The sequence below is a fragment of the Dama dama genome, chromosome 13, assembly GCF_033118175.1.
Source record: "Dama dama isolate Ldn47 chromosome 13, ASM3311817v1, whole genome shotgun sequence".
Lineage (NCBI taxonomy): Eukaryota > Metazoa > Chordata > Mammalia > Artiodactyla > Cervidae > Dama > Dama dama.
Genome location: NC_083693.1, coordinates 27,586,753 through 27,611,050, shown reverse-complemented (window position 1 = coordinate 27,611,050; position 24,298 = coordinate 27,586,753). Strand labels below are relative to the sequence as shown.

Genomic DNA, 24,298 nt, shown 5'->3' with positions numbered 1-24,298 from the left:
TCTGGTTTTGATCATCGCTCTACTTTCCTATTTCAGATATTCCAAACATTTGAAAAGAATGAAAAAAATCAAAAAGGGGGAAATGTGCTGAATATAAAGTATCTGGGGACTTCCCTGGTGGTTCAGTAGTTAAGAATTCACCTCCCAAAGCAGGGGATGTGGGTTGGGTCCCTGATCTGGGAACTAAGATCCCACATACCTTGGAGCAACTAAGCCTGCAGGCCAAAACTAGAGAGAACCCCCCCCTCCCCCCTCCACTCCCCACCCCGCATGCCGAAAGAAAAAGAAAAAAATAAAGGCAAGTATTTTGAAATGCAGGGAGGGAGATGAAAATAAAGAAAGGCTATTCATACCTGAGTTTCTCTCTCCTCTCAGTTAAGCAAGAGATGTTCCTGTATGATAAATTGTCCCTTATATGGTTAATTTTGAGAATGGAAAACAGGTTTTGCTAGGTGACTAATTTTACTCCATGGCTTATGAAATATTTTGATTCTAAAAGGTCACTTAACCAGTGTCCTGGAGTGGAAGGAACTTCGCTTTCTCTGGGACTCACATTTCACTTCTTTGAACCAAGCTCAGCTTATTGTTGGGACAATAGCGATGCCAAGAGCAAAGCCCCCAGGCATATCCTCCTCCTTTTGAGTTCAAGCTTTGCAGTATTCCTCCGGGGAGAGTCAAGAGAGCCTTCAAGATTCCTTCAGGGAAGTGCCTTTTGCTTTTGTCTGAGAGTCTCAGTGTTCCTCACCCTTTTATCTCACCCAGGCATGGATGCCCTCCCACTGTGACTTCCCCTGGCACGATTCCCTGAGCTAATTCACATTTGGGTTACATTCAGCCGCAGCCCCCTCGCTTAGAGCATCTGCGCACAGCTGGAACCAGACTTTGCACGTGGGCCAGGGCGGTCTCATCATTGATTTTCCCAGCAGTATTGAGGCAACTTTACAGGAAGAGGTGCTGTGTGCTAAAGTTGGGGATCTCAGTTCAATACTCTTAGCCATGAAATATACAAGAGGGACATTTCAGTTCCAAGTACATTTCAGTATGCTAAAGAAGCCTTTGTAGCTTGTTTGTTGCTGCAGGGATGTGGGAATACTTTGGGTCAAATCATACCCCATGAAATTTAACAGCTGCATTAAAAAGTCTTTCTTATCTCTTTCTTATCTCTTTCTGAGATAAGTTTGTCCTTCTGGTAGAGATTTCCAGCCACTTCTTTATCATTTTTAACCATAACCAGTGAAAAGTGGAAGTTGCTCAGTTGTGTCCGACTCTTTGGGACATCATGAACTGTAGCCCACCAGGCTCCTCTGTCCCTGGAATGCTACAAGCAGGAATACTGGAGTGGGTAGCCATTCCCTTCTCCAGGGGGTCTCCCCGACCCAGGGCTCGAATCCGGGTCATCTGAGCTACCAGGGAAGCCCCACTATGCCCAGAGGGAGCATACATTTGGTTATCATAGGGACAGTCAGTGAGACTTGCCGACATGGCATTTCCTGGTCCACAGCCTATTACCTAGTGCTGGCTTTACATTTATTATAAAGTTCTAAACAAATACTAAGACAAAGCATTCAGGGATTGTAAATAAATGATGGGACCAGGTGGAGGTAATAGAGAGTGGTGGGGTATATGGCAAATTAGAGAACACACACCCTGTGTAAACGAAGTGGCCACCCCTTTACTCTAGCTGATGACCACTGTGCCGAAAGGCTGGCCCAGCACTGACAGAGCTCTTGAATGTTCAAGGGAATCTAGAAATAGGGACAGTTTAAATGTGAAATCCCCCAGCTTTTAGATGTTGCAAGCTGATTCAAAAATGTTTTTAAGTTACGCTAAAAAGAGATGCAACATAAAGCCACACATGGCCTATAGGTTAGGTTTGCAACCTTAGACTAACAGAGGAAATGATCTGAGCGATTTAAGCAGGTTAGTTTGTGGCCAGCAAGTCTAGGCCTTTGGGTCTCACCTCCCTGGCTTAGTGCTGCCAGCTTTTCGTTGAATCTGATGGCAGGAGAGGAAAGACCTTAGACTGAGAAAAGCAACAGCTACATCAAGAGGCAAAAGATGAAGAGCCATGTAACCAGGGTCACATCCTGGGACCACTAGGGCTCTTTGATGACCTTCTTCCCATGACCTTCCAGGGCCACCACAAAGGCAGCAAATGAAGCACGCAGCTTTATGAGGGACGTTTTCTTTACCATAATGTGCCCTTGCCTCTCACTTTTTGTTCACATAGTGGCCCAAGGAGAGGGTGCCGGGGAGAGAGTTCTTCTGGGTGCCATACCTCCCAGAAGGGTTCTGACTCTACACGCTTACTCTGGGTGTGACTGTGTTCTGAATAAATGCTCTTCTCTCCAAGTTCATGATTCTCTCTCATCAGGTTTACTTTGCATCCTTCTTAAGCGGAACTCCCGGAAGTAGCATCAGAATGAAGGGGTTAGTGTCTGGATAGGACCTGGGATTCTTTACTTGGAAGGTCCCAGGATAAAGTGGTAGGTGTGGCTGGCTACAGAAGTACAGAAGATGGCACAGAAGATGAGGGGGCCTGGGCATCAGCAGGAGGAGGGCTGTGGCCTGGCACGGGGATGCCCACTTCTCTGGCTAGGGAAGCCATTAGTGAGGAAAGAACACTCTAGCCCTCCAGCCAGGCCTTGCAGAAGGAGCCAGAGGCAAAGCCCTTCTTTCCCTGGAGAATGTCCCCAGCACTGCGGCCTTGACCTCCATTTCTGCCTCCTTTTCCCAAATATCGATTTGCAACGAATAGAAGCCATATTGCAAAGTAGTTAATGACAAGGAGTTTAAGGTTATAAAGAACTTGGAATGCTCAGTATCAGACTCTGTCACAAAGTGAACTTGGGTTTTTTTTTTTCCTTTTTAATGTGTATTACTGAGCCTCAGGTTCCCCACATGTAACATAGATTTAATAATATCAACTCTTAAAAGATATTGGAGGGACTTCCCTGGTGGTCTAGTGGTTAGGACCCTGAGCTTTCACTGCCAGGGCCTGGGTCTAATCCGCGGTTGGGGAACTAAGATCCTGCAAGCCACATGGTGTGGCCAAAAAATTTTTTTAAATAAGATAAAAGATGTTGTTGCTGTTGTTGTTCAGTCGCTGAGTCGTGTCTGACTCTTTGCGACTCCATGAACCGCAGCACACCAGGCTTCCCTGTCCTTCACTGTCTCCTGGAGTTTGCTCCAACTATGTCCATTGAGTCGATGATGCTGTCCAACCATCTCATCCTCTGTCGCCCCCTTCTCCTGCCCTTAATCTTTCCCAGCATGAGGGTCTTTTCCAATGAGTTGGCTCTCCAGCGTTGCAGGCAGATTCTCTACTGTCTGAGCCACCAAGATACTGGAGATACTGAATCACCTGTAAGCAGTGCCTGACACTATCACTAAGTTATATAGATCTTTGGATTCCAGGGTGATCAGTGATGTATTGAATGGTAGGACTGTTATGGACAAGTATTACTTGAGGCTCCCTTCATGTCTTCCCACCCCTTGAGAAACCATGCGGAGGCTGTGACTAGAATGCCCTGTGCCTGGGGTGAGGTGCCCATCAGGCTCCCCACCCTGACATCTATCCTGGGGCCCTCCCTGTCTCTCTGGACAAGCATCTGCCCTGCTCTGTGCCTCTGATTCCCTGTAGTTAAGCCATCCATGACCTCAGTGCCAGAACTCCTGTGTATTTCAACCTCCTCCTTCTCACAGTCAAGGATATGTAAGTTCTAAGCATTGCTGTGACATAGCAACATGAAGATGATGAACGAATATATTTCAAGAGGAAATGTTGGGGAATAATCCAGTAGAGCTCTGCTTGGTACTGGGCCTTTTATTACGGCCATAACCCAAACCCACCTTATGGAGTTCGGGAATAAAATGGCCGTGTCGGATAACAAAAGGAAGAAGCAGGGACAGAAGGGGAAGCCTTGAGAATCCAACTGGATGAAGAATGTGTAGGCAGAAGATGTGAGGCCGTTCTCATGGGCAGGTGTTTGGAAGGCTGCTAGCACTAGACTCCCCAGACCAGAGCGTAAGAATGGGGCTGGGATGAACCAGAGAGCGTGAGATGAATGGGATCTACAAGACTGTCAGGAAAACAGAGAAGTGTGAAGGTCTAGGTGTAGGCCATCTTTTGTGTTGTACAACCATAGCAGCCAGCCCTTGTCTTGCTGCAGTGAATATTAAAGAACTTGCCCCTGAGGATGCAACCTGCTTTCGGCCCCAGCGGATGGGTTCAGGAAGACTTTATCCAATTGTCTGGGTGCACAGCACTCCCGAGCCTCTTCCTTCACAGTTTCCCTCCCTTCCCCAAAACAACCCCAGAGTCTCTGGTTTGCACCTCAGGAAAACACACACCTAGACAGTCCCCGAAGACCAGGCTCTGTTCTGAACTACAGAGGGCCTACGAGTAACTTTGTGCTGGATGACTTTGGGGAACGCTGTCTACAGATGGAGGAAAAGGTTAGACGTGGGGGTCCGTGGGCCACAGGTGGGTGAGGCTTTCTTCAGAGTGGTGTCTGCCCACTTTGGCCTTCCCTCCACCCACCTGTCTCTTTCCCAGTCTGTGTCCATGGTGGTCCTGGTCTCCCCTGCCTCACCCCCCCACCTCCCACAGCATATGCCTTTTCCTTCCTGCTCTGGGGTTGTTCTGAGTGAAAGGGGGAACAGTGGAAGATTTTGGATCTGTGCCTCTTATGCTATCAGGCTTCAGCATTTAGAATCTTGGACAGGCTCCACCTGGGAAAGAGTTCCAGAGAAAACAAACTTCAGATCCTGGTTCATATGGGAAAAGGCTCATGTTCACGGAGGCAGCTTCAGGGACCTTGGCAAAGGCTTAGGCGGGCTTGGCCCCTGCCTTTAATGGATCTGACATGGAGTCTTCCAGGGCCTGTGATGCTGCGTGGCTTCTAAGGGAGATTTCACTCTCAAGCTATAATGATACCTCTTTCATAGAATTGTCAGGTCTCTAAGGGAACCAGCATTTTTTGTTGTTCTGACTGTTGTGCCCTGAGACGGCCCAACACCCCATCTCTTCTGCTCTTCATTCCCCCTTGTCAAGTTGTTTCCCTCTTGGAGAGCAGCTGAACTTCTTTTGTGGGGGAGAAGGGGCCCAAAAGGGGGCCTCAAGACCTGCAGGATCATCCCTCAAGTCATAGGAGTCATCCTTCCATCCCCAGAAATGACATCCAGAAAAGCAGTTGTGGGCACAAGTTCAGGGTTCCCCGGCCCAGGAAGAGGGATGGTAGTAAGCATGCTAGGGAAAGGTTGGACAGAGTTTATGGTGATTCCCTCGAGCAGTTCTTTCATGCCACTGTGTGATACTCAGAAGACCACGTATCTAGATGTTATACCTAAAATAAGGCAGGTGCCCCTCAGTTAAAGCAGTGTGAGCACAGGAGCTGGGAACGCCTGGATTTCTGTTTCTGGCCTTGGGCACTTAAGAAAACTGCTTCCCCTTGTCTTTGCACTTTGGGGCTCAATACTGACCACTAATTTCCCCATGTCTGCCTCTTCTGCCAGGGGTCTTTTCAAACATAGACAATCATGGGATATTAAACTTGAAGGACAATAGAGATCATCTAGTCCCATCAACTCACTATATATATGAGGAACCTGAGGTCCAGAGTGGGGAAGTGTCTTACCCAAGGTCACATGGTGAGTTACCTCCTTTGACATGTTTGTATGCAGTACAGACCCCCTCCACCCCTCACCAATTTTGAATCTTAGGGTCTTAAGACCTCATGATGTCTTCATAGGTCCCTGAGGACTGGGGGATGACTGGGTGCCCGAAGTGGGTTGGTACTAAAATCCCTTAGGTGAGGGGGATTTTCCAGGCCAGCATACTTCACAGGGCCTAGATGAGGAATCTGGGAGAAAGGAGAGAGGGACTGTGGCTTGGAGAGAAGCAAGGGTGTCAGAGACCCTCTAGGCAGACTGCCCAGACCCATGGCCTCTGCCACAGACCCGTGAGAGCCCTTGTCCTGGGTTAACACAGTGATGTTACCACACAAACATCTCACGTTGAGACTGAATCTCTCTCTAAACACGGCATCATCAGCGAGGAACTTTTCCTCTGTCTCCACAATCTGAGCCCAATGCCTGCAGAAGGAGGGTGCCCAGCATCCAAGATGACTCAACTCTGTTTTCATTGTAATATGTCCTAAGAATGAAGAGGGGGAAGTCTCAGTGCAACCAACCCAATCTCCCCCCATCACCTCCAACTGCCCATCACACCCTCCACATACCTGCACACAGCTTTCCTAAAAAGATAGGCTTACTCCTGTCGTCTGCACGTGCAGCTAAACAAACGCATGCCCATTACAGACATTATTTTATAGACATGATTTTAATGTGAGATTGATTGAAAAACCTCCTCCTGGACATTTGATCAAGATTACCCACATCTCTGGATGTCCAAATTCTGTCCATGGCAGTGTGGGCCAGAGACGAGCTGAGCCAGCATGGAAGTCCTCCTTGCCTGAGGCTGCCCATGGCTTGGTGACCACCAGTGCCACCCCTCCAAGGTTTTTCCATCCCCTGTAAGACTTGGAGGGCTTCCCAGGAGGCGCTAGTGGTAAAGAACCTCCCTGCCAATGCAGGAGACATAAGAGTTTGATCCCTGGGTTGGGAAGATCCCCTAGAGGAAGGCATGGCAACCCACTCCAGTACTCTTGCCTGGAGAATCTCATGGACAGGGGAGCCTAGTGAGTTATAGTCCATGGGATCATAAAGAGTTGCTCACAACTGAAGCGGCTGAGCACGTAAGACTTGGAATTATGGGAAGGCAGAGTGATCAGTCATCATTTCACTGAATGGGTGGAGTGGGAGGACAAAGTGAAGAAGAAAGTGTTTCTAGTCTTGGAAGTACAGCACCCCCAGCCTGGTGCAGTCAAAGGTGGTCCACAGCATGCCAACTAGGATGAGAAATAGCTCACCAGAATCCCTTAAGAATATCTGGAGAGCATTCTCCTCTGACCCCTTTGCTTCCCAGGGACCCTGAGGATTATGCCCCCTCCCCACTTCCCTCCCAGGCTCATCATCAGGGCCTCCTCCTACTTAGATGAGGTTGATCCTCCTCTTCCAGGACAATCCAAGGCCATGCCCCCAAATGTTTTGCTCCCATCCCTTCCTCAGTTCAGTGGAGGCCACAGCAAAAGTGGAGTGTTTCCAGTTTCTCTGACCATGCCTGGTTTTAAGTTAATCCCCTCCTCCTATCCTTCCCTTTTGCTGAGAATTCGTTTGGCTGTTCCCAGTATATCTGTATCCATATCTCCAGTTGTCCCCTGTGCCCCCCCCGACACACCCCCAGCCCGCGCCCACCTTTCGAGCTCCCACTCTGTTTCCCCTTCTAGTTTTGATCTTCTTTGGGGGTTTTGGTTTTTACTTTATTTTGCTTTTTTCTGTTTTTCTGTTTTTTTGTTTTTGTTTTTTATAGGTTTCAGAGAAATTATGTTGAATCCAATAAGCCTTCCCGGACATTCCAAGCCTCTTAACCATGGCATCTATGTTGAGGATGTCAATGTCTATTTCAGCAAAGGACGTCATGGCTTTTAAAGACTCCTTTTAAGCCTCCCTGTTTTGATGTCTCCTTGGTAGGCTGGGCCCTCTGAGAGGTTGGAAGCTCTAGGCATTGTTCCGTTTGGAGCCGGGGATGCTAACTAGAAACCACATGAGCCGCCGGTGCCCCCCGCGTCCTTTATCGCCACCAAGACGGGTGTGTCCCCCGCCCCCATCCGCCACTGGCAGGGTTGCCCTTTCCCTCCAGTCATCACTGTGCTCCTTTTTTTTCTGGCCTCCAAGGCAGCTCCTGCCATCATCTTTAGAGCCAATAAAGAGAATTAAACACCTGTGCACCAGGAACCATCTTTTAAACATACTAGCCAGTCTCTTGCTTTCCAAAAACAACCCAACCACCACGAGAAAGCCTGATGAAGTCCAGCCGTGCTCCGGCCTCACTCTCTCTGCCTGGAAGCGTGGGGTCTCCCTGGCTCTCCTTAGGATACCGGGCCACCCTCTTAGTGACCTCGTCGCCCTGCAGCCTCCCGTGGGGAAGAACATCTAAGGAGAGGTGGAGACGGCGCGGTGAGAGGAGGGGGAGCCAGGCCCATGTGTTGGCACCAGATTAGGTCTCAGAGGAAAGAATGGAAACCAATCATTTTCTATATATATACATACATATATATATATATATATATATATATATATTTTCTTTTTTTTTGGTGGAGAAAACCATGTCTTTTTGGGGACACACTTTCCCCCTACTTCCTCTTCTCTCTGCAACGGCTCATAGTGAGTGATATTAGAAAACCCCTTGGAGAAGAGGATTTCTCCAGGGCTCCTTCTTGGCCCCTAGACCTGCAGTTCCCACAAGCTCTGGCTGCAGGAGGTCTTGCCCATGAACTGGGCATCCTGCTAGGACCGCAAGGGACTACAAGGGAACCAGGGACCAAGGCCCTTCCTACTGGCCCGTGATCCTGGCATTGGCTCTCTTCCCCCACTTTTACTTGTTCTTGACTCTGAGAACTTTCGGCACCCAATGGAATCACCATTTCAAGGCCAAGATGAACTGAAGGGGAAGAGATGTAAAAAATTGGCCTCCTCCAGCCCCTCTCATGGCACCAATGGAAGTGTCATCCTGTCCTCTGGTCAATATATGTGTTTACTTTGCTTGCTTTGACTCATGCCTTACTCCATGGCCACCCTCTCCCAAAGAGGAGGGATTTGTTTCCCCCATTTTCACCTTGATCCCTGGGGCGGAGGGCGGGGGGTGTGGGGGAAAGTGGAGAGAATGCCTTTATCCTAGCTTCCATAGGAAAAGTATAGATGTAGGGCCTGGAAGTCCCCTAGATTTGCTGCCATATTGGCTTAGTAGATTTCAGGGGTGTGGCTTAGTTCCTCCCACCCCTGGTACTTCCACTGTGTGGGATCTGTACAGGCTGCCCCCTTGAGGGTGGAGCTCGGAAGAGGAAAGGGCCAGCCATGGGGAGCTTGTAGGACAGAACGGTGGTGTTTTTAACCCACTAAGTTTGGGAGTGAGGATGCACAGCGATAGATGGCAGATTCTCTGCCTTGGGAGATTCCCCTGGGGGTTAGGATTCCTATTAGGGTTTTAGGTCCTGAGTCCTATGGATGGCGGCTCTTCATGTCAGATTCCCAGCCTGGTTCTGGAGACCCCCTCTGTGGGTTTTAAAAATGCAGAGCTTTCCAAGTTCCTGCCCAGTATCTGGGGTGGCCTCCCGGGCACCTGAATGTCCAGAGTATCACATGGGGGTTCAGGTTGTCTCCAGGACCTCAAAAGATGTGTTTATTCAACCCCTCCCAGCTCCCCACCAGCCCGCTCCCCACCACTTCATGTTTGGCCATTCCCCACTGTGTTCTACCAACTCTTTGGGCCAGGACCTCTTTCTGAGTGTGGCTTTAAGGAGTAAGCTTGAGGATGATGTTTTTTGATTATTGTAATTCATTACCTCATTTCCAGCCTCCCAGGCTCCATCCATCCCAGCATCTTTTATTCTGCCATTTTTCCTCACTTTGTGCTATGACCATGGGGCATTATGTTTCCACAGAGACTTATAGGAGTGTTCAGTGTATAGTTTCTTAATAAACACTTTATTTTCTAATGAAATGACTGAATCAGACCTCTTATTTGGCAATTTTTGCAAAGAATATTAAAGACATTTCAGGCTACCCCTGTTTTGTTTTTTTTTTTTTTCCATTCCTCCCTATTTTACTATTTTAAAGAAATTTCTTAGCCAAGTCCTGTTTGCAAAGGATTTTGCAATCTGCTCCATTGGTTGCTTTCACTGAGACCTCTCCAGATACACTCTAAGCCCATACAGTGAAGTGTTCCCTCAGTCTTACTGAGAAGGCATTAGAGGCACAGAGAAGTTGATTGGTTCACCTAGAATCACACAGCGTAAGAGGCAGAAGCAAAATTCAAACCAGACTCCACCAGGTACAACTCAGGTGACTGAGACACTCGCCTCCTTGGTGGCAGGGGACTCTTCTGTTGTCTGAGCAGCCAAGACCTTTGGAGATTCTTCAGAACTGAGGTGTAAGGGGCTCTGGAGTGGGGTCAAGGGATCCTTTATCTTTGGGGCACCAGCAAGCCAGTGTGATTTTTCCCTTGGTTGGAATGGTTTTATAGCTCCCTTATGAATCTTGAAGAAGAGACCTTGCCCAGAGAAAGATGGGGCTCTGAGTTTGTAGGCCAACCTGCCGATTACTCAGAGACACCCCACCCCTCCCCACACACGGCACGTACATACTCAGGTGGACCAAGCTCTCATGGCAGGTCCCATGTGGGCTACCAGAGAAAGGGAGGAGGAGAGTCCTGGGGTCCTACTGAGACTGAAATGCTTAGATGAGCCGGGAATGTCTGTCTGCCCTTGGTTCCTGAGCCCTGACACAGCTAGTAGTGTTGAAATGCCTTCTGAGGAGGAAGTGGAAACCCATTCCAGTATTCTTGCCTGGAAAATCCCATAGATGGAGGCGAGGAGCCTGGCGTACTAGTCCACGGTGGTCAGAAAAAAGTCAGACACGCCTTAGCAGCTAAATGATAACAGCTCACAAAATGCAAGTCATTATTTCAGTGCATGGGTTTTAGTTGTGATATATTGGGTTTTCTTGAGTCAGGATTTGCTTAGCAATTCCAAGGTAGAATTCAGGGATTGAAAATACATATACACACATACAACTAGTGTCTAGCACTTGAAAAAAAATATACATATCTGTATATCTTTCAACTGTTAGGCACCGGTCTAGGTCTTAGGGAAGCACAGACATAATCTAGTTCTAAAAAAGCACAATTAAACTTGAGAGACAGACCTAGAAAAGCTGATCATTAATAACGACACATCATAATACATGTCTTAATGACTGCATCAGTAAGTTTTTGTGAAATCAAATGAGGCACATAGATTTAATTTTGTTTAAGAGGAACAACAGAAATATCACAGGCAATAATTAGGGTTTTAAGCTGCATTTTGAAAGAATAAGGATTGTATAGAACTTGTGAGGAAGTAAGGGTCTGGAAGATCCCCTGGAAAAGGGAACAGCTACCTGCTCCAGTGTTCTTGCCTAGAGAATTCCATGGACAGAGGAGCCTGGCAGGCTACAGTCCATGGGGTCTCGAAGAGTTGGACATGACCAAGCAACTGAGCATGAGTGCAACTTACAATATCTTCCTTTTAGGAGGAAGGGACTTTGTATGTAGGAGGTTTGGAGCAACAGAGGAGGTTGGGGGCTGGGGAAGGGCTCCTGGGAGGATTTGGACCCCTCCCTGGGTCTCAGTACGCTTTGTTGGAGCTTCTTACTTAGGAAGTAAAGATGAGGCAGGCAAAGTGGGTAGGTGAGCTGAAGATAGAAGTCCAACAGGAATGGATCAGGCTAGGTCTGTGCTTTTCTACTTATCATTACTCACTTACTCTCCTATTGGAGTCTAGTTCTATTTGAGCCTCCACCCCTCACCTCACCCCAAATGGAAGCTCCTTTTCTATAGAGTGGCCTGAACAGGGGGTTTGCACCAGCTTTGCATTCTCCTGTTCTCAAGGGTTCTAGAGTTGGACCAGAGATGCCCCAAGGATTGAGACCATCTTTGGGACCATCAGGCTGCATGGATTCCAGGGGGAATTTCATTATTTAGGGCTTCTTTGGTGACTCAGATGGTAAAGAACATGCCCGCAGCACAGGAGACCCAGGTTTGATCTGCCGGTTGGGAAGAATCCCTGGAAGAGGAAATGGCAACTCACTCCAGTATTCTTGCCTGGAGAATCCCATGGACAGAGGAGCCTGGTGGACTACAGTTCATGGGGGTCACAGAGTTAGACGCAAGTGAGCAACTAACATTTTCACTTAAGAGATATTTAAGCTTTGCTTTATCTGGATGCATAGAGCCTGCCAATGCATGGGAAAAAAAATGATGAGTAGATGAGGCCCTGGGAAGATGGGAAGGAAAACCAGCCATCCTAAGGAGGAAGGGCCAGCATCACCCACGTGGGAGAGCGCAACAAGAAGAAGAAGACGAAGAGATGAGGGTTTAGGGGTTTGGGGGGCAAGGGAGTGAGAGAGGCCTTGTCTGGGGGCTTCTATTTGCCTCTAAAGTGTAAGGTGAGGCCTTGGAGTGCAAGTGAGAACATCTAAGAGCAATGAGAAGGCTTCAAGCAGCAGGAGAGACCATGGCAGATGGCAGATGGCAGGAAAGCGTGAGAAAGTTCCCAGGAGGCATAAGGCCTGGCTGAAGCTGGAGAACCGTGTTGAGTGTGCAGAACTCTGTTTTCCATGCTTTCCTGCTGGGCCCTGAAGTGCCATGGCATCTACCTTGATGTTAGAGGCTTCAGAGCGGTCGGAGCTGGCATGGGGAGGCCTTGAGAACAGAACTCAGCCCGCTAAGGATGCTGGCTTGGACTGGCTTCATCCAGGAGGCTCAGGGGGACCCACAAGTCCTGCAGCTCTGTGACCTTCTGGGTTTGGAATCTCACCCACAGGATTTCACAGTGGCTTTCTTGAGCTGGAGCTTGCGTTTTGGTCATGGGGGACTTTGTGGCAAAGGCTCAAGCCCAGAAGCCAGTGTGCTTGTCCTGTGCTCTCTGGATCTTCATCCTGGAGGAAAGGATTGAGGGGCTCGTCTTCTGAACACTGTTTTCTGAAGCTCAAATGGTGGGGAACTCTCTCTCCTTAAGAAAGCGTGGGTCAGTGGGGAACTCGGACGTAGGGCTTTCCAGGGACACACTCTGGAGAGGACCTACGTCTTACACTAGCGTTGTGTGGTTAGATCCTGAAACTGGTTACCAAGCTCCAAAGAAGGGCTTTCCTGGGGAACATAATAACAATCATTATGTCAAACTTATGAAGCACCTATCCAGAACCAGACCTGTTTGACCCATGGAAGCTGAAGCTCGAGAGTCAGTAATGACCAGGCCAGCTGTGAATGGCAGAGCCAAGCCTGACACGGGGTCTCCTTGACTGCCCAGTGCTCTCAGCTGTACCACAGAGCAATCCATCTTCTGCTCCAGGAAAGCTGCAGTCCTGGGCGCTCCACAATCATAGGCTCCCCCCATCTCCTGAGATGAAGTCCTTTAGGGATCTTTAGGGCTAGATGCCATCCCTAACATCCTTCTGGAAACAGACAAGCAGGGTGATTTTGAAAGACTCCCCAGAAAAGAGCATCCGCCCTGCTCTGTCATCACCCATTCTAGCGTTTGGTGACCCTGGTTGCCTGAAAGTGTGGTTGTTCTTAGATCTGAGATGAATCATCTGGTTTCCAGTTGGTGAGATTTCCTAACAGACAAGGGTGGCATCTTTGAGGTTGAGAAGGATTTGTCAGCTGAGACATACCTGGTCCTCAAGCGGTAGGTGAGGCTGCCCAGGTCTGGGCAACGTGAGCAGCTTCAGACTGGAAGGCATTGGAAGGAAGAGCCTTGCTTGACTTCTGCACCCCCACCTGAACTTTTTCCACCCTTCCCCAAAGACCTCCTGACACGTGGAAGCTCTGCCGTGTCCTTGCCACTCAGGGAGACAACAGATGCCAAGCATTTTCAGTTTGGAAGGCAAGAAGCTGGGCTCTGCATGGCCCTGCCTCTCCTTTCTTACTTGGGAATTCCTTTCTTTAGCTAGGCTTCCAGCCACCACATCCTCCTTGGCCCCAGCCGCAAGCGTGACCTCAGCCTAGTACAGGGTCAGTGACATTTCCCTGGCTCCACCCAGCTCCCGCAGGTCAAGGCCAGACTTGGGCAGAGGCTCATGCATCTCTGATCCAGGAGCAAGATGCCAGGGAGGGTTTGATCCTACAGAGACAGCAGATCAATGCAAGGTGACTTCATTGCCGTTAGCTTCCTGGACCACGCCAGATGCAGATTAAGCAGAGGGCTTTTGTTCCTTCAGTGTTTACTGACTTGGGGCTCCCCCTAGACTCACAGATGGCCACCAGAGTGACTCTGAAAGGGAGAGCAAGATGAGAGAGTCTCAGTGAGGGACAGACCGAGATGAGTGAGGGTGGAGTGATGCCGGCTGCTCTCAGGTTCCAATGTTCAGTGTGCCAGAGGAGGTGGGAGTGTCAGGGGAACCTGGTTTGCATATGAATTGTCCAGCAGGCTGAAGCCTGCTCCTCCAACTCTGCCCCACCCCCACAACTTCATTGTTCTGGGAGCTTTGGAAATGCTGTCTGCGGCCCCATTTGCCTTGGATGGCTCTGGTTCTGCATTTTCCCTCTAGAAATCCCTTACCATCCCAGGTGGTGCAGTGGTAAAGAATCCACCTTTCCTAAGAGATGCCACTTTGATCTCTGGGTCGGGAAGATCCCTTGGAGGAGAGCATGGCAACCCACTCCACTATTCTTGCTTGGAGAATCCCATAGACAGAGGAGCCTGGCGAGCTACAGTCTATGGGATCACAAAGAGTCCAACAAGGCTAAAGTGACTTAGCACGCGCGCACACACACACACACACACACACACACACCATCCCATGCACTTCCCCTCAAGAAAACCTCAGCCTAAACTTGACCATATATCCCAGAGCTAAATAAGCCTCCTTTCACCCTCCTTGCCCCTAAAGTAAGTTGAAGATTTCTTGCTGGCAAGAGATAAGTTTTCTTGTCTGCTTTTGTGGATGGTTTGGGCACTCCATCAGGATTTGAGGTCCATCTGGGTAGGATTTTAATCCCAGTTTCTCCTACTCCTACTCAGTGAGTAAAACTTCTACTCTGAGTGACCCCTTCTAAACTGAGTGACCCCAGTTTGCCCTTGGGACTCAAGCTCTGCTGCTCAGGGAGGAGACTGCTGCCTGCTGATGAGCCTTAAGATCTCGCTGCCTTTTCCTCTCTGTCCATCAGGACCCTCTCCCTCCTGGGTGTGTGCCTGAGAGCGCTGGCTCTTCCTTCCCCACCCCTCTTGCCTTCGGGTGCAGGCAGATACATTGCTCGGATGTCCTGTGGTTCTGGGTGTTGGGCATGGTGAGAATTGGGGAGATATTGCAGTTAGTCTTTGACTCAAGCATGTTTGGTTTCCACACAAGAAAGAAAGAAGAAAGGCAGGAGGACCTCTGAGAAGCCCAGGTCCTAGAAGGACACAATGCTGATGGTTCGGATTCTATGTCAAAGGCAAGGCCATGTCTGTGCCAATCCAGTTTGGGAAGGAATTTGGAACTACTTGGGTGGAAGGGAAAGACAGGGTTACCAGATTCCAAGAGAAGAGCCAGAGCTGTAGAGAAGTCCTGACTGAGGGCTCTGGTGAGCCTTTCAAGCCTGGACAACAGGAGATGTGTGAGCTTCCCACTCACAGCAGCTCTGGGCTTCTCCAGATCACATGTCTTCCCATGATTCTTTGCAATAGAAGCCACTCAAAGTCTCCCTGAGATCCATGAACCTGACTTTGATTTGTCTAAGAGAGGAGGGAGGGGCAGTGACATAAGGCAGGAAGAATGGAGCTTGGCTTTTCTGAGAGAGGAAGAGCAATTTTCTCTTTATCCCCTAAGATGATGTCAAGCACTGTCTGAGAATTTGGAGGGTGGATCACAAGGTCCCCTTGGCTACAGAGAGTTTGAAGGCCCAGGGGTGAGTCTCCTTAAAGGTATCAGCCCCAAGGTTGTGTCCAGCTTGTGGCTCCAACCCAAGTTTGAGGAACAGAGCGTCATGCCAGCTCAGAAAACCCCACTGAGCCTGACTTGGGTGAGCAGTGGCGGAGGCCTTGGTGGCTGACAGTGACACCAGCTGGTCTGCGGAGCTCTCTCTTCTCTCCTCTGCTTCTGCCTCCCATGTGCTGTGACCATAGCAGCAAAGTGAAGCCTAGTTCTGCCTTTGGGGACCTCACTGGAGCACCCGGCCTGTTTCCCTTCAAAAGACACGGCTTCCCTCTCTTGTCCATAGGTTCATTCCACAGCGAGAAGGGCAAGGACCCAACCCCTGTAAAGCGACTTCACCACTGTCAAATATGGCCTGGTGATACTTCCTTTACAAAGCTCTGAAATGTCACTTACTTTTTTTACTCTGAAGCTCACACCAGCCTTGGTCTGTTTTGGTTCTCGTGATGTTTTAAAATTGCAGTGCAGTGTGCTGTACTTCCAAGGTTTGCAACAATGGCCTTTGGCCAAAGGTCATGTGATCCTGACTCCCAGAGAGACTGATTACTCAGGGGAAGAGAGGGTGTGGGGCTGGGGGAGGGGTCCCGGGTGCTCTGGGATGAGTGACGGCTCTCTGCAGTCCTGTGCCATGGTTCTTAGTGGCTGGACAGGCTCGGGCAAATAGTTACTACACATGGCCAGATTCTCAAGGGTGTCGGGAGCAGGGCGACATGGGAGGCCCTTGAGCTTGAAGCCCAAAGGGTTTAGATTCCATAACACAGGAGACCCCTGGAACTACAAACACTGTCTTACTGCCAGGCCATCCTCAGCACTGACCAGATAAACCGTCTCCAGGATCTTCTATTCTGCTGTCAAAGTCCAGAAAGACAAGTCCTAAAGTCTTTGTCCCATGGACCAACTAATGTAGGCCCCTGTCCCAGGACCCACCTATAAGCAATCTCAAGGAGAAGGAAAATTCCAGAATGCAGGCTAGATGCTAAGTCCAACCTGTGTATTTTGTATACATCCACATATCAGCATTCTCTTGCTGTTAATTCTGAGAGAAAATTCATGTGAGGGAGAACCGGAGAGGAAACCTCAAAGCAATTTTTTGTCATGAGCATTAAGCCTCTGAAAAGTCACACTGGCCGAGAGGGTACAGTCAGGACCTCTGGTCACTCCCATCTGAGGACCGCAGCTCTGACCCCAGCATTTGGCATCAGAGGGAGCCAGCTGCAGAGCTGGTCAGTGAGAACTTGACTTCGGGGCTTGTGGGAGAGGCAGGTTAGAGGAGGTACCATGAATAGAGAATGTATTCTGAGAATGTCCTTCCTGCAAGAATTGAAATTCTGAGTCCATGTGTGAATGACTCACAGAATCGTTCAATCTTTATGACTGTTAACTTGACATTTCCTGGTATCATCACAGGCAATTGCTGCATAGTAACTGTGATACCAAATGGACAATCTGGTCATTAAAAAGATCAGGAGTGACACCCCTGTGCATTTTCAGGATGGTATTTTACTAATTTTAGTGGATCAACTGCTTGACCAAGTATTGCCCTACATGTATTGATCGGTTTTCTGGGAAAGCTTCAGTTTCTGCAATAGGGTTCTCTCTTCATTTGAATGCCCAACTTGTTATTACATAAATCATGTTGTAAGGATCGAATGGGCTTCCCTGGTGGCTCAGCGATAAAGAATTTACCTGCAATTCAGGAGACATGGGTTCAATCCCTGGGTCAGGAAGATCCCCTGGAGAAGGAAGTGACAACCCATTCCAGTATTCTTGCCTGGGAAATCCCATGGAGAGAGGAGCCTGGCAGGCTACAGTTCACGGGGTTGCAGAGTCAGACATGACTTAGGTACTGAATAACAACAACAAAAGATCATGTGCTCCCCTTTTCATTGGCCTTGGAAATGCTTCCGTGGAGCCGCATGAGATGCTAAGAGCCCATCAAATAACTTTGGAGAATGTTATACGGTATATAGCCAGCTTCTTAAAGATTCACCATGTTAGGACAGCAAAGGCTCTGAGAAGTCCTGCTTTAAATAACCCTTTTGATTCTACCCCTTTCTCAGTCTAATTGAACACAAGCACTCCTTACTTGATACCTATAAACAGACTCAACCCACACACTCTAGGTCACACTGGGTCAGGGTGTGGGCAGCAGCCTTTTTTTTCTTCCTTTTTTTTTAGTACCAAGTAGGATGTGTTAATTAACCACTGATTTCTCACATCCAGAAGAACCGCCAAACCCCAACACCTCTGCACTGCTTTAGGCTCCATCCCCCACTTCTGCCCTTGGCTTTGTAAGGAGGCAGACATTATTCTGGGGGTTGGTGGGTAGGTACTCTTGTGAAGCACAGGAAACCTTCTCTGTGAGACTTCAAAAGAAAATGGTAAATCACTTCATGTAAGAGCTTAAGACTTCAACCCTAAACCTGGTCACCCTCCCAGGTGGGTGGAGGTGATGTCATCTAGCGGTAGCAATAAAGAGCTGGCGTCAGTATCAGCCCTACCACCAGCAAAATGACGAGGGTAAGTTACCTTTCCTTGTTCCATGTTTGTCTCTAAGTTTGCTGTTCCTCAGGGTTCCCACGTGGCACAGTGGGAAAGAATCCGCCTGCCAATGCAGGCAATGTGGGTTTGATCCCTGGGTTGGGAAGATCCCCTGGAGGAGGAAATGACAACCCACTCTAGTATTCTTGCCTCGGAAATACCACGGACAGGAGAGCCTGGTGGGCCACAGCCCATAGGGTTGCAAAGAATCGGACAAGACAGAGCACTCACGTACAGGTTCCTCAGAGAAGAGATCTTAGCCAGACAGGAGTTCCAACTGCCAGGTCCCCATAAGTCACTATTGTCTCCTGGTGGGGGACATCTTCTGGTTCTGGGGTCTGTCTCTCTCTGCTGTGTGTCTTGATGTGTCACGTGGGAAGGGTGACCCCTGTTCCCTCCTGGAGTGCTGGGGAAGGTGGTAAGAGGGGGAGGGTGTCTGTCCTGGGTGAGGGTTGGTGGATTTTTCTGGAAGAGGAAAGAAACAGATGCTTGGAGGTTAATAGACCCTCTCTGTCACAGTTGGACAGGGCCAAGCGGGGGTTCTTGGCAAGATTTTCCAACTTTGATCTCAAGAAGGCAGCTCTGCCTAACAAATAGTCTGAAATGTCAAAGAAGAAATGTTAAAGCTTGAGGGGTCGTTCTCCTGGGAGCTGCCTGGGCTGGCTAGGGAGGCAGAGGCGGAGGGAGAGAGGGACACTCGAGAATCCTTCACATAAAGATTCTGACTTGGTTCTGTGATATTTAAGAAAGAAGAAAACTCTGAATTATTTATAGCGCAAAAGATGGAAGCTGGAATGTAGAGAAGTGGCCGGGCTTCAGATGATAGTTCAGGATCCATCTGCCCCAGCCTTGAAATAGTAAAAACTTTTCTTACTGGTGACATGCTCTTGACCTCTCCTTATCTGTCATTATGATTACTATTATGGTTCTTTTCATTAAGATAATGCATGACTTTTGATTATGGGAGTTGGGGAGAGGTGATTTCTAGAAATAATTGTTGCAAAGAAGCAAGAGTTCTCTCTCCCTCTTAAAGGATCCGCAGCAAGTCCTTTACCTCCTCTTTCCATCCCCATCGGCTCCCCGCTTGTGCCTCTTCAAACAATGGTTGGATAGCATCTTGGGTAACAATTGGCCATGTTAATCTGGGAAGGTAGATTTCATGTGTCAGCTGTTCCATTTGAAATATGGAGCCAATCATACGCCTCTTCTAGGTGTACTGGGCCTATGAATGATACCATGTAGTCAAAACACCTAGAAACTTGGTGAGGGAGGCAAGAAAATAGCATCTATGTTATGTGAAGGGGAGGAAAGGAAGTAAAGAAATTTACAAAGGGAAACTCAGAAGTGATCAAAGAACTGGTGTTAAAGCTAGAGGGAATGAATGGGGTCTTTTATCTGTTTATTTTGGTCAGTGATGTTGTTTAGATCTTAACAAAAATACTTCTGGTTGATAAGACATCCTGATTCTATTATAGCATGGGTGACTGAAAACCACTGATGGTCTCAAAATTGCAGTTAAATTTAAAATTATAAGTGTCAGATGTTCTCCCTTCCTCCTTCACAAATAATACGAACATGCACTCAGTCACCCTCCCTCTAATTATTTTTGTACACCCTTGGATCTCTCAAGGATGCCAACAAACAGAGCCAGTCTTTGGACAGGGACAGGTTGTGGGTGTTTGAGATGAGGCTAGTCCAGATGCAAATCAGATCATCAGTAAACTTCCAAACAAGCAATATTGTATTTAGGACCTATTGCTTTTATTGAAAATAGTCGAACTTTTGCTTTTTTTTTTTTTCTAGACTTGTTTTTTTCCACTTCGAAGAACCTAGAGAACATTTTGCAGTTAAAATGTCACAGTGACACTCCTGTTATAAAACTCTGAAAGTGTACTTATTTTTATATTCAGTAACTTACTCTACCTCTCAAAAAGATCGTCCAAATATTTTTCCCCACTCCTGATTGTCAGTGATGTAGAGGTATGACTAATATTCTTACTGCAGCACAGTGGTTCTCAAATTTTCTGGTCTTGGGACCCCTTTACATTCAAAAATTACAAGGACCTCAAAGAGTTTTTGTTTATGTGGGTTTTATATATCTACATTTACTGTAATTGAAATTAAAACTAAGAAACATTGGAAAACACACACACACGCATGCACACACGCGTTGTATTTAGCTATCAGAGCAAAATTTTCATCACATGTCAGGAAATTACTGGAAAAACTCCATGCATACCTGTGAGAGCAAGTAAACAAAAGTGAACAGACCATCTTAGTATTCCTAGGAAAATAGTTTTGACAGGTGGATCTCCTGAGAGGGTCTCAGGGCCAACCAGGGGTATTTGGCCCATGTTTTTAGACCTGCTGCTCTAGGGAAAACTGAAGAATGAGCAGATTCTGAAACCGAGTCTATGTTCCCTTGGTACGAGTGAAAGGAATCAGTCATGCACTTTGCTCCAAGTGTCAGGCTCCATCATAACCTCATTTCTTCATGCAAACATCACCAACTGTCCCTTAAGAGCTGACCCAAACCTAACTGGACATAACCATATTCAGTTGTGAGAAATGTGGGAATCATACAAAAAGGAATTCATCTATTATAAAGAAAACTAGAAGGCTGGGTGTGTGCTTACTCTGCAGAAGAAACATGGGCTTGATGCAGCTGTAAACATTATTGGCTGATTGAAGAAACTCAGCATAAACAAGGTTTGCAAAATCCCATTGGTGAGGACAGGGAGAATGAATGTCAGGGGGATGAAGAGCTTTTGTAGTCAGTACCTTGCAGGTCAGAAGTCTCACCATGTGTATCACAGCCCTCACTGTGCATCGGTTTTGGTTTGTCTAAGGAACACATGGGGCTTAGCAGTGTTCTACAAGGCCCCTTAGGAGTGTCTGTTTAAGTTTAGAGTCCCTGGCCCCTCCTTCATTCTCCTAACCAGGGCAACTTTGGTAGAGAAAGACTCGCCCATGAAATGGTCCTTATGTTTTAAGGAGCCTCCTTGGGTCAGCTCTGTGCATCCATCAGGCAGAAGAAGCTGTCCCATCCTTGGGGTCCTGGGCTCATGACAGAGGTTGTGCCTCCTATCATTTTTACCTTTTTACCCCAGATTTATCATTTATACTCGGGAGATCAAGAACAGCTCTCAGCTTGTTCTGAGGAGTTCTTTGTTCCCAATATTTCACAATCCTCACCAGGAAAATGAGGTCTTTCAAGAATGCCTCTGAGATCATGAGCAGATGTTGGTTCATTCACTCATCCCTCAGTTATTGCATACCTGCTCTCTGTCATGAACTCTGCCACTAAGTAAAGCAGTTGTATTTCCTTCCCTCCACAGCTTCAGGGTCTATTGAGCTGGTTCTCACGGCAGGGGTGACTTGTCCCCCAGAGACTTTGGTTGTCACGACGAAGGGTAGATGCTACTGACAGCCCCACAGCAAAGAATTATCTGGCCTAAAAATGTCTGTAGTGCCAAGGTCAAGAAAATCCAATCAAGTGAGAATATGGATCAGTATCCCTTAATCTTGGACAAGAGGGTTTTCATACTTTTCAGGCTCTTCCTTCAGCTTCCAGGACTCCAAGGGTTATGGAACAACAACCTCCATCTTATGCTACTTCTACGTCAAGTCTTAGTTGCCTACACCAGAATTCCTTACCCCAATGGCCCTTAGCCCACTTCCAGGACATGTGCAGACCTCTTTGTCTGTCTTTTCTCCTAAGGGTGGGCTGCACTACAGATGTGTGCCTGATAAAGCCCGAGTGGGTCAAGGGCCTGCTGTTTGGGGCAGAGGGGAGGGTATGTGTGGAGTGGTTCAGGTCGGGTGTGCCTGGAGCCTCCTTTGCTGTGAAATTGAAAGGGGGAGCAAGCCGGGGTTTTGTTCTCTGGCACTGCATGTCCCGTCTCACAATTCCAGGGAGTCCAAGGCATCTAAATTTGTGTCTGTTTCTTCAGGTCATTCTGAAAATATATTTAAAGGAAGATCAGATGCCCCTTATTTAACAGTGTGTTGACTTGATTTGGGCTTCCCTGGTGGCTCAGATGGTAAAGAATCTGCCTCCAATGCAGGAGACTCAATGCCTGAGTTAGGAAGATCCCCTGGAGAAGGAAATGGTAACCCTCTCCAGTATTCTTGCCTGGAAAACCTCATGGATAGAGGAGCCTGACGGGCTACAGTCCAGGGGGGTCACAAAGAGTCAAACATGACTGAGCAACTAGCATTAGCTTAACTCAATTTATGACTTCCAACTTTTTGAACATGTGAGATGTGGGCTTCTAATTATTCTCTTGTCCCAAGTCCTGCAAATATAAGGGACAGGGCTTGTGCAGACAAGTGAGTAATTATGAAGCAATATGATGAAATTGTGCATGAGGTAAGCAGAGAGGAAGGACACTTAGTTCCTAAGTGTAGCTCTGGAAAATACTGAATCATGACATCTGTTTGCAGCTGTATAAATAGAAATGGCAGTTCAGGGAACCCACAGTCAGGATGATCAGTTCACACTTCCAGTGTTCCATTATTTGGAGAAGTGTCTGTCTCTTTGAGTCTTAGGAAGTCTGATGCCTTTGCCACACAGATAAATACTATGGCCCTTTGGCCACCTCGAGCTGTTCAAGTCAGCTGTTCTTCCTACTGGACCATCTCCACGCTGGGGCAGAGCTCATATAGTGTCAAGCCCTTGTCAGGTTGCCATGGAGACTGATCTCCAAGTCTCCAAAATTGATTTGTATTTATTGGGGATCTGCAGTTTTCTGGATGCTGTGACTAGCATTAAACAGAGAGAGATAGAGAGAGAGAGAGAGAGAGAGAGGGATGCCCTCCCCCTCCCCTATTTGTGGCCTACTGGGTAGATATCTTTCTGCGACAGAGAGGTTGGAGAAATTGAATAGGAAGGATTTTTTTTTCTTCCAATAACGTTGTGCTTTTTTTCTGATTACAAAAGTAATTTATATTCAGAGTAGACAATTTGTTGAAATACAGAAAAGCACACAAACACATAAATTATCCACCATCCCATCACCCAGAGACAACACTGTTAACATTTTAGCTTTCTGCCTTTCTAATCTTTTTTATGTTCTTATTTAATTATTTAACAGAATCAAATCATTCTATGTGCACATGCATGCACACGCCCATTGCTTTGCTACTTCCTTCCTTATAAGATTGTTTCATGTGCTGTTTAGTCTTTTGTGATATCAAAGGATTATTTTACAGATAACCTATTCACATGGTTAGAACACACACACACACATGCCCACACAACTTGTACATGAATGTTCATAGCAGCATTTTTCAAAATAGCCCCAAAGTAGGAACAACCCAGATGTGTATCAGCTGATGAGAAATGAAGTATGGGATAAACAAATGATGGAATACTAGTCGATAATAGAAATGGATGAAGTGCTGGTATGTGTTACATGAATGAACACTGGAAACAATATGCTAAGTAGTAAAAGAAGCAGGACATGAAAGACCTTGTTTTATATGATGCCATTTCCCATGAAATGTCCAGAAGAGGCAAATCTATGTAGACAAGAAGACTACTAGTGGTTGCCTAAGGCTGGGGCTGGGAATGAGGATTACTTGTTAATGAACCCAAGAGATCTAATTGGAGTGATGAAACTGTATTTAATACTGAAATTGAATTACGGTGATGGTTGTACCACTGGTAAAAATCTTTGAATTTTACTTTAAGATGGGTGAGTTTTCAATGCTATATTTAAAATGGATACCCAACAAGGACCTACTCTATAGCACAGGGAACTCTGCTGCCTGGATGGGAGGGGAGTTTGGAGAATGGATACATGTGTATGGATGGCTGAGTCCCTTTGCTGTAACCCTGAACCTATCACCACTTTGTTAATCAGCTATATTCCAATACAAAATAATGAGTAAATTAAATGGGTGAGTTTTATGGTACATGAACAACACCTCAATAAAATTTACCTATTTATACATAAATATATATGTAAAAGAAAGGTGATATATATGACATACATAATAAGTATGTGTTATATATTGATGTAAAATACAGATTTTTTATATAAAATTTATTAAGTTATTGTGTACCTCAGTTATTATATATAATAAGTATATTATATTATCTATATAGGGTTTCCTTGGTGGCTCAGCTGTACAGAACCCACATAACACATGTATATATAGATTCTTCCTACACCTGTCC

At 47.2% G+C, this 24,298-nt stretch overlaps 1 protein-coding gene across 5 annotated transcripts in view; it reads left to right on the top strand.

Moving 5' to 3' along the window:
* NTRK3 (neurotrophic receptor tyrosine kinase 3) overlaps positions 1 to 24,298 on the top strand; it is a 409,774-nt gene that overhangs the window by 299,363 nt on the left and 86,113 nt on the right. The window contains exons 14-15 of one of the 5 annotated variants that reach the window (XM_061158656.1): positions 5,518 to 5,652; positions 7,433 to 9,597. The exons of 3 other annotated variants lie outside the window; for them this stretch is intronic. In XM_061158656.1, coding sequence (XP_061014639.1) covers positions 5,518 to 5,652; positions 7,433 to 7,551 — 254 coding nt within the window. In that variant the 3' untranslated portion in view covers positions 7,552 to 9,597. Of the gene's footprint in view, positions 1 to 5,517; positions 5,653 to 7,432; positions 9,598 to 24,298 lie in introns of those variants that run through there. One more of the 5 variants, XM_061158657.1, reaches the window with a different exon arrangement.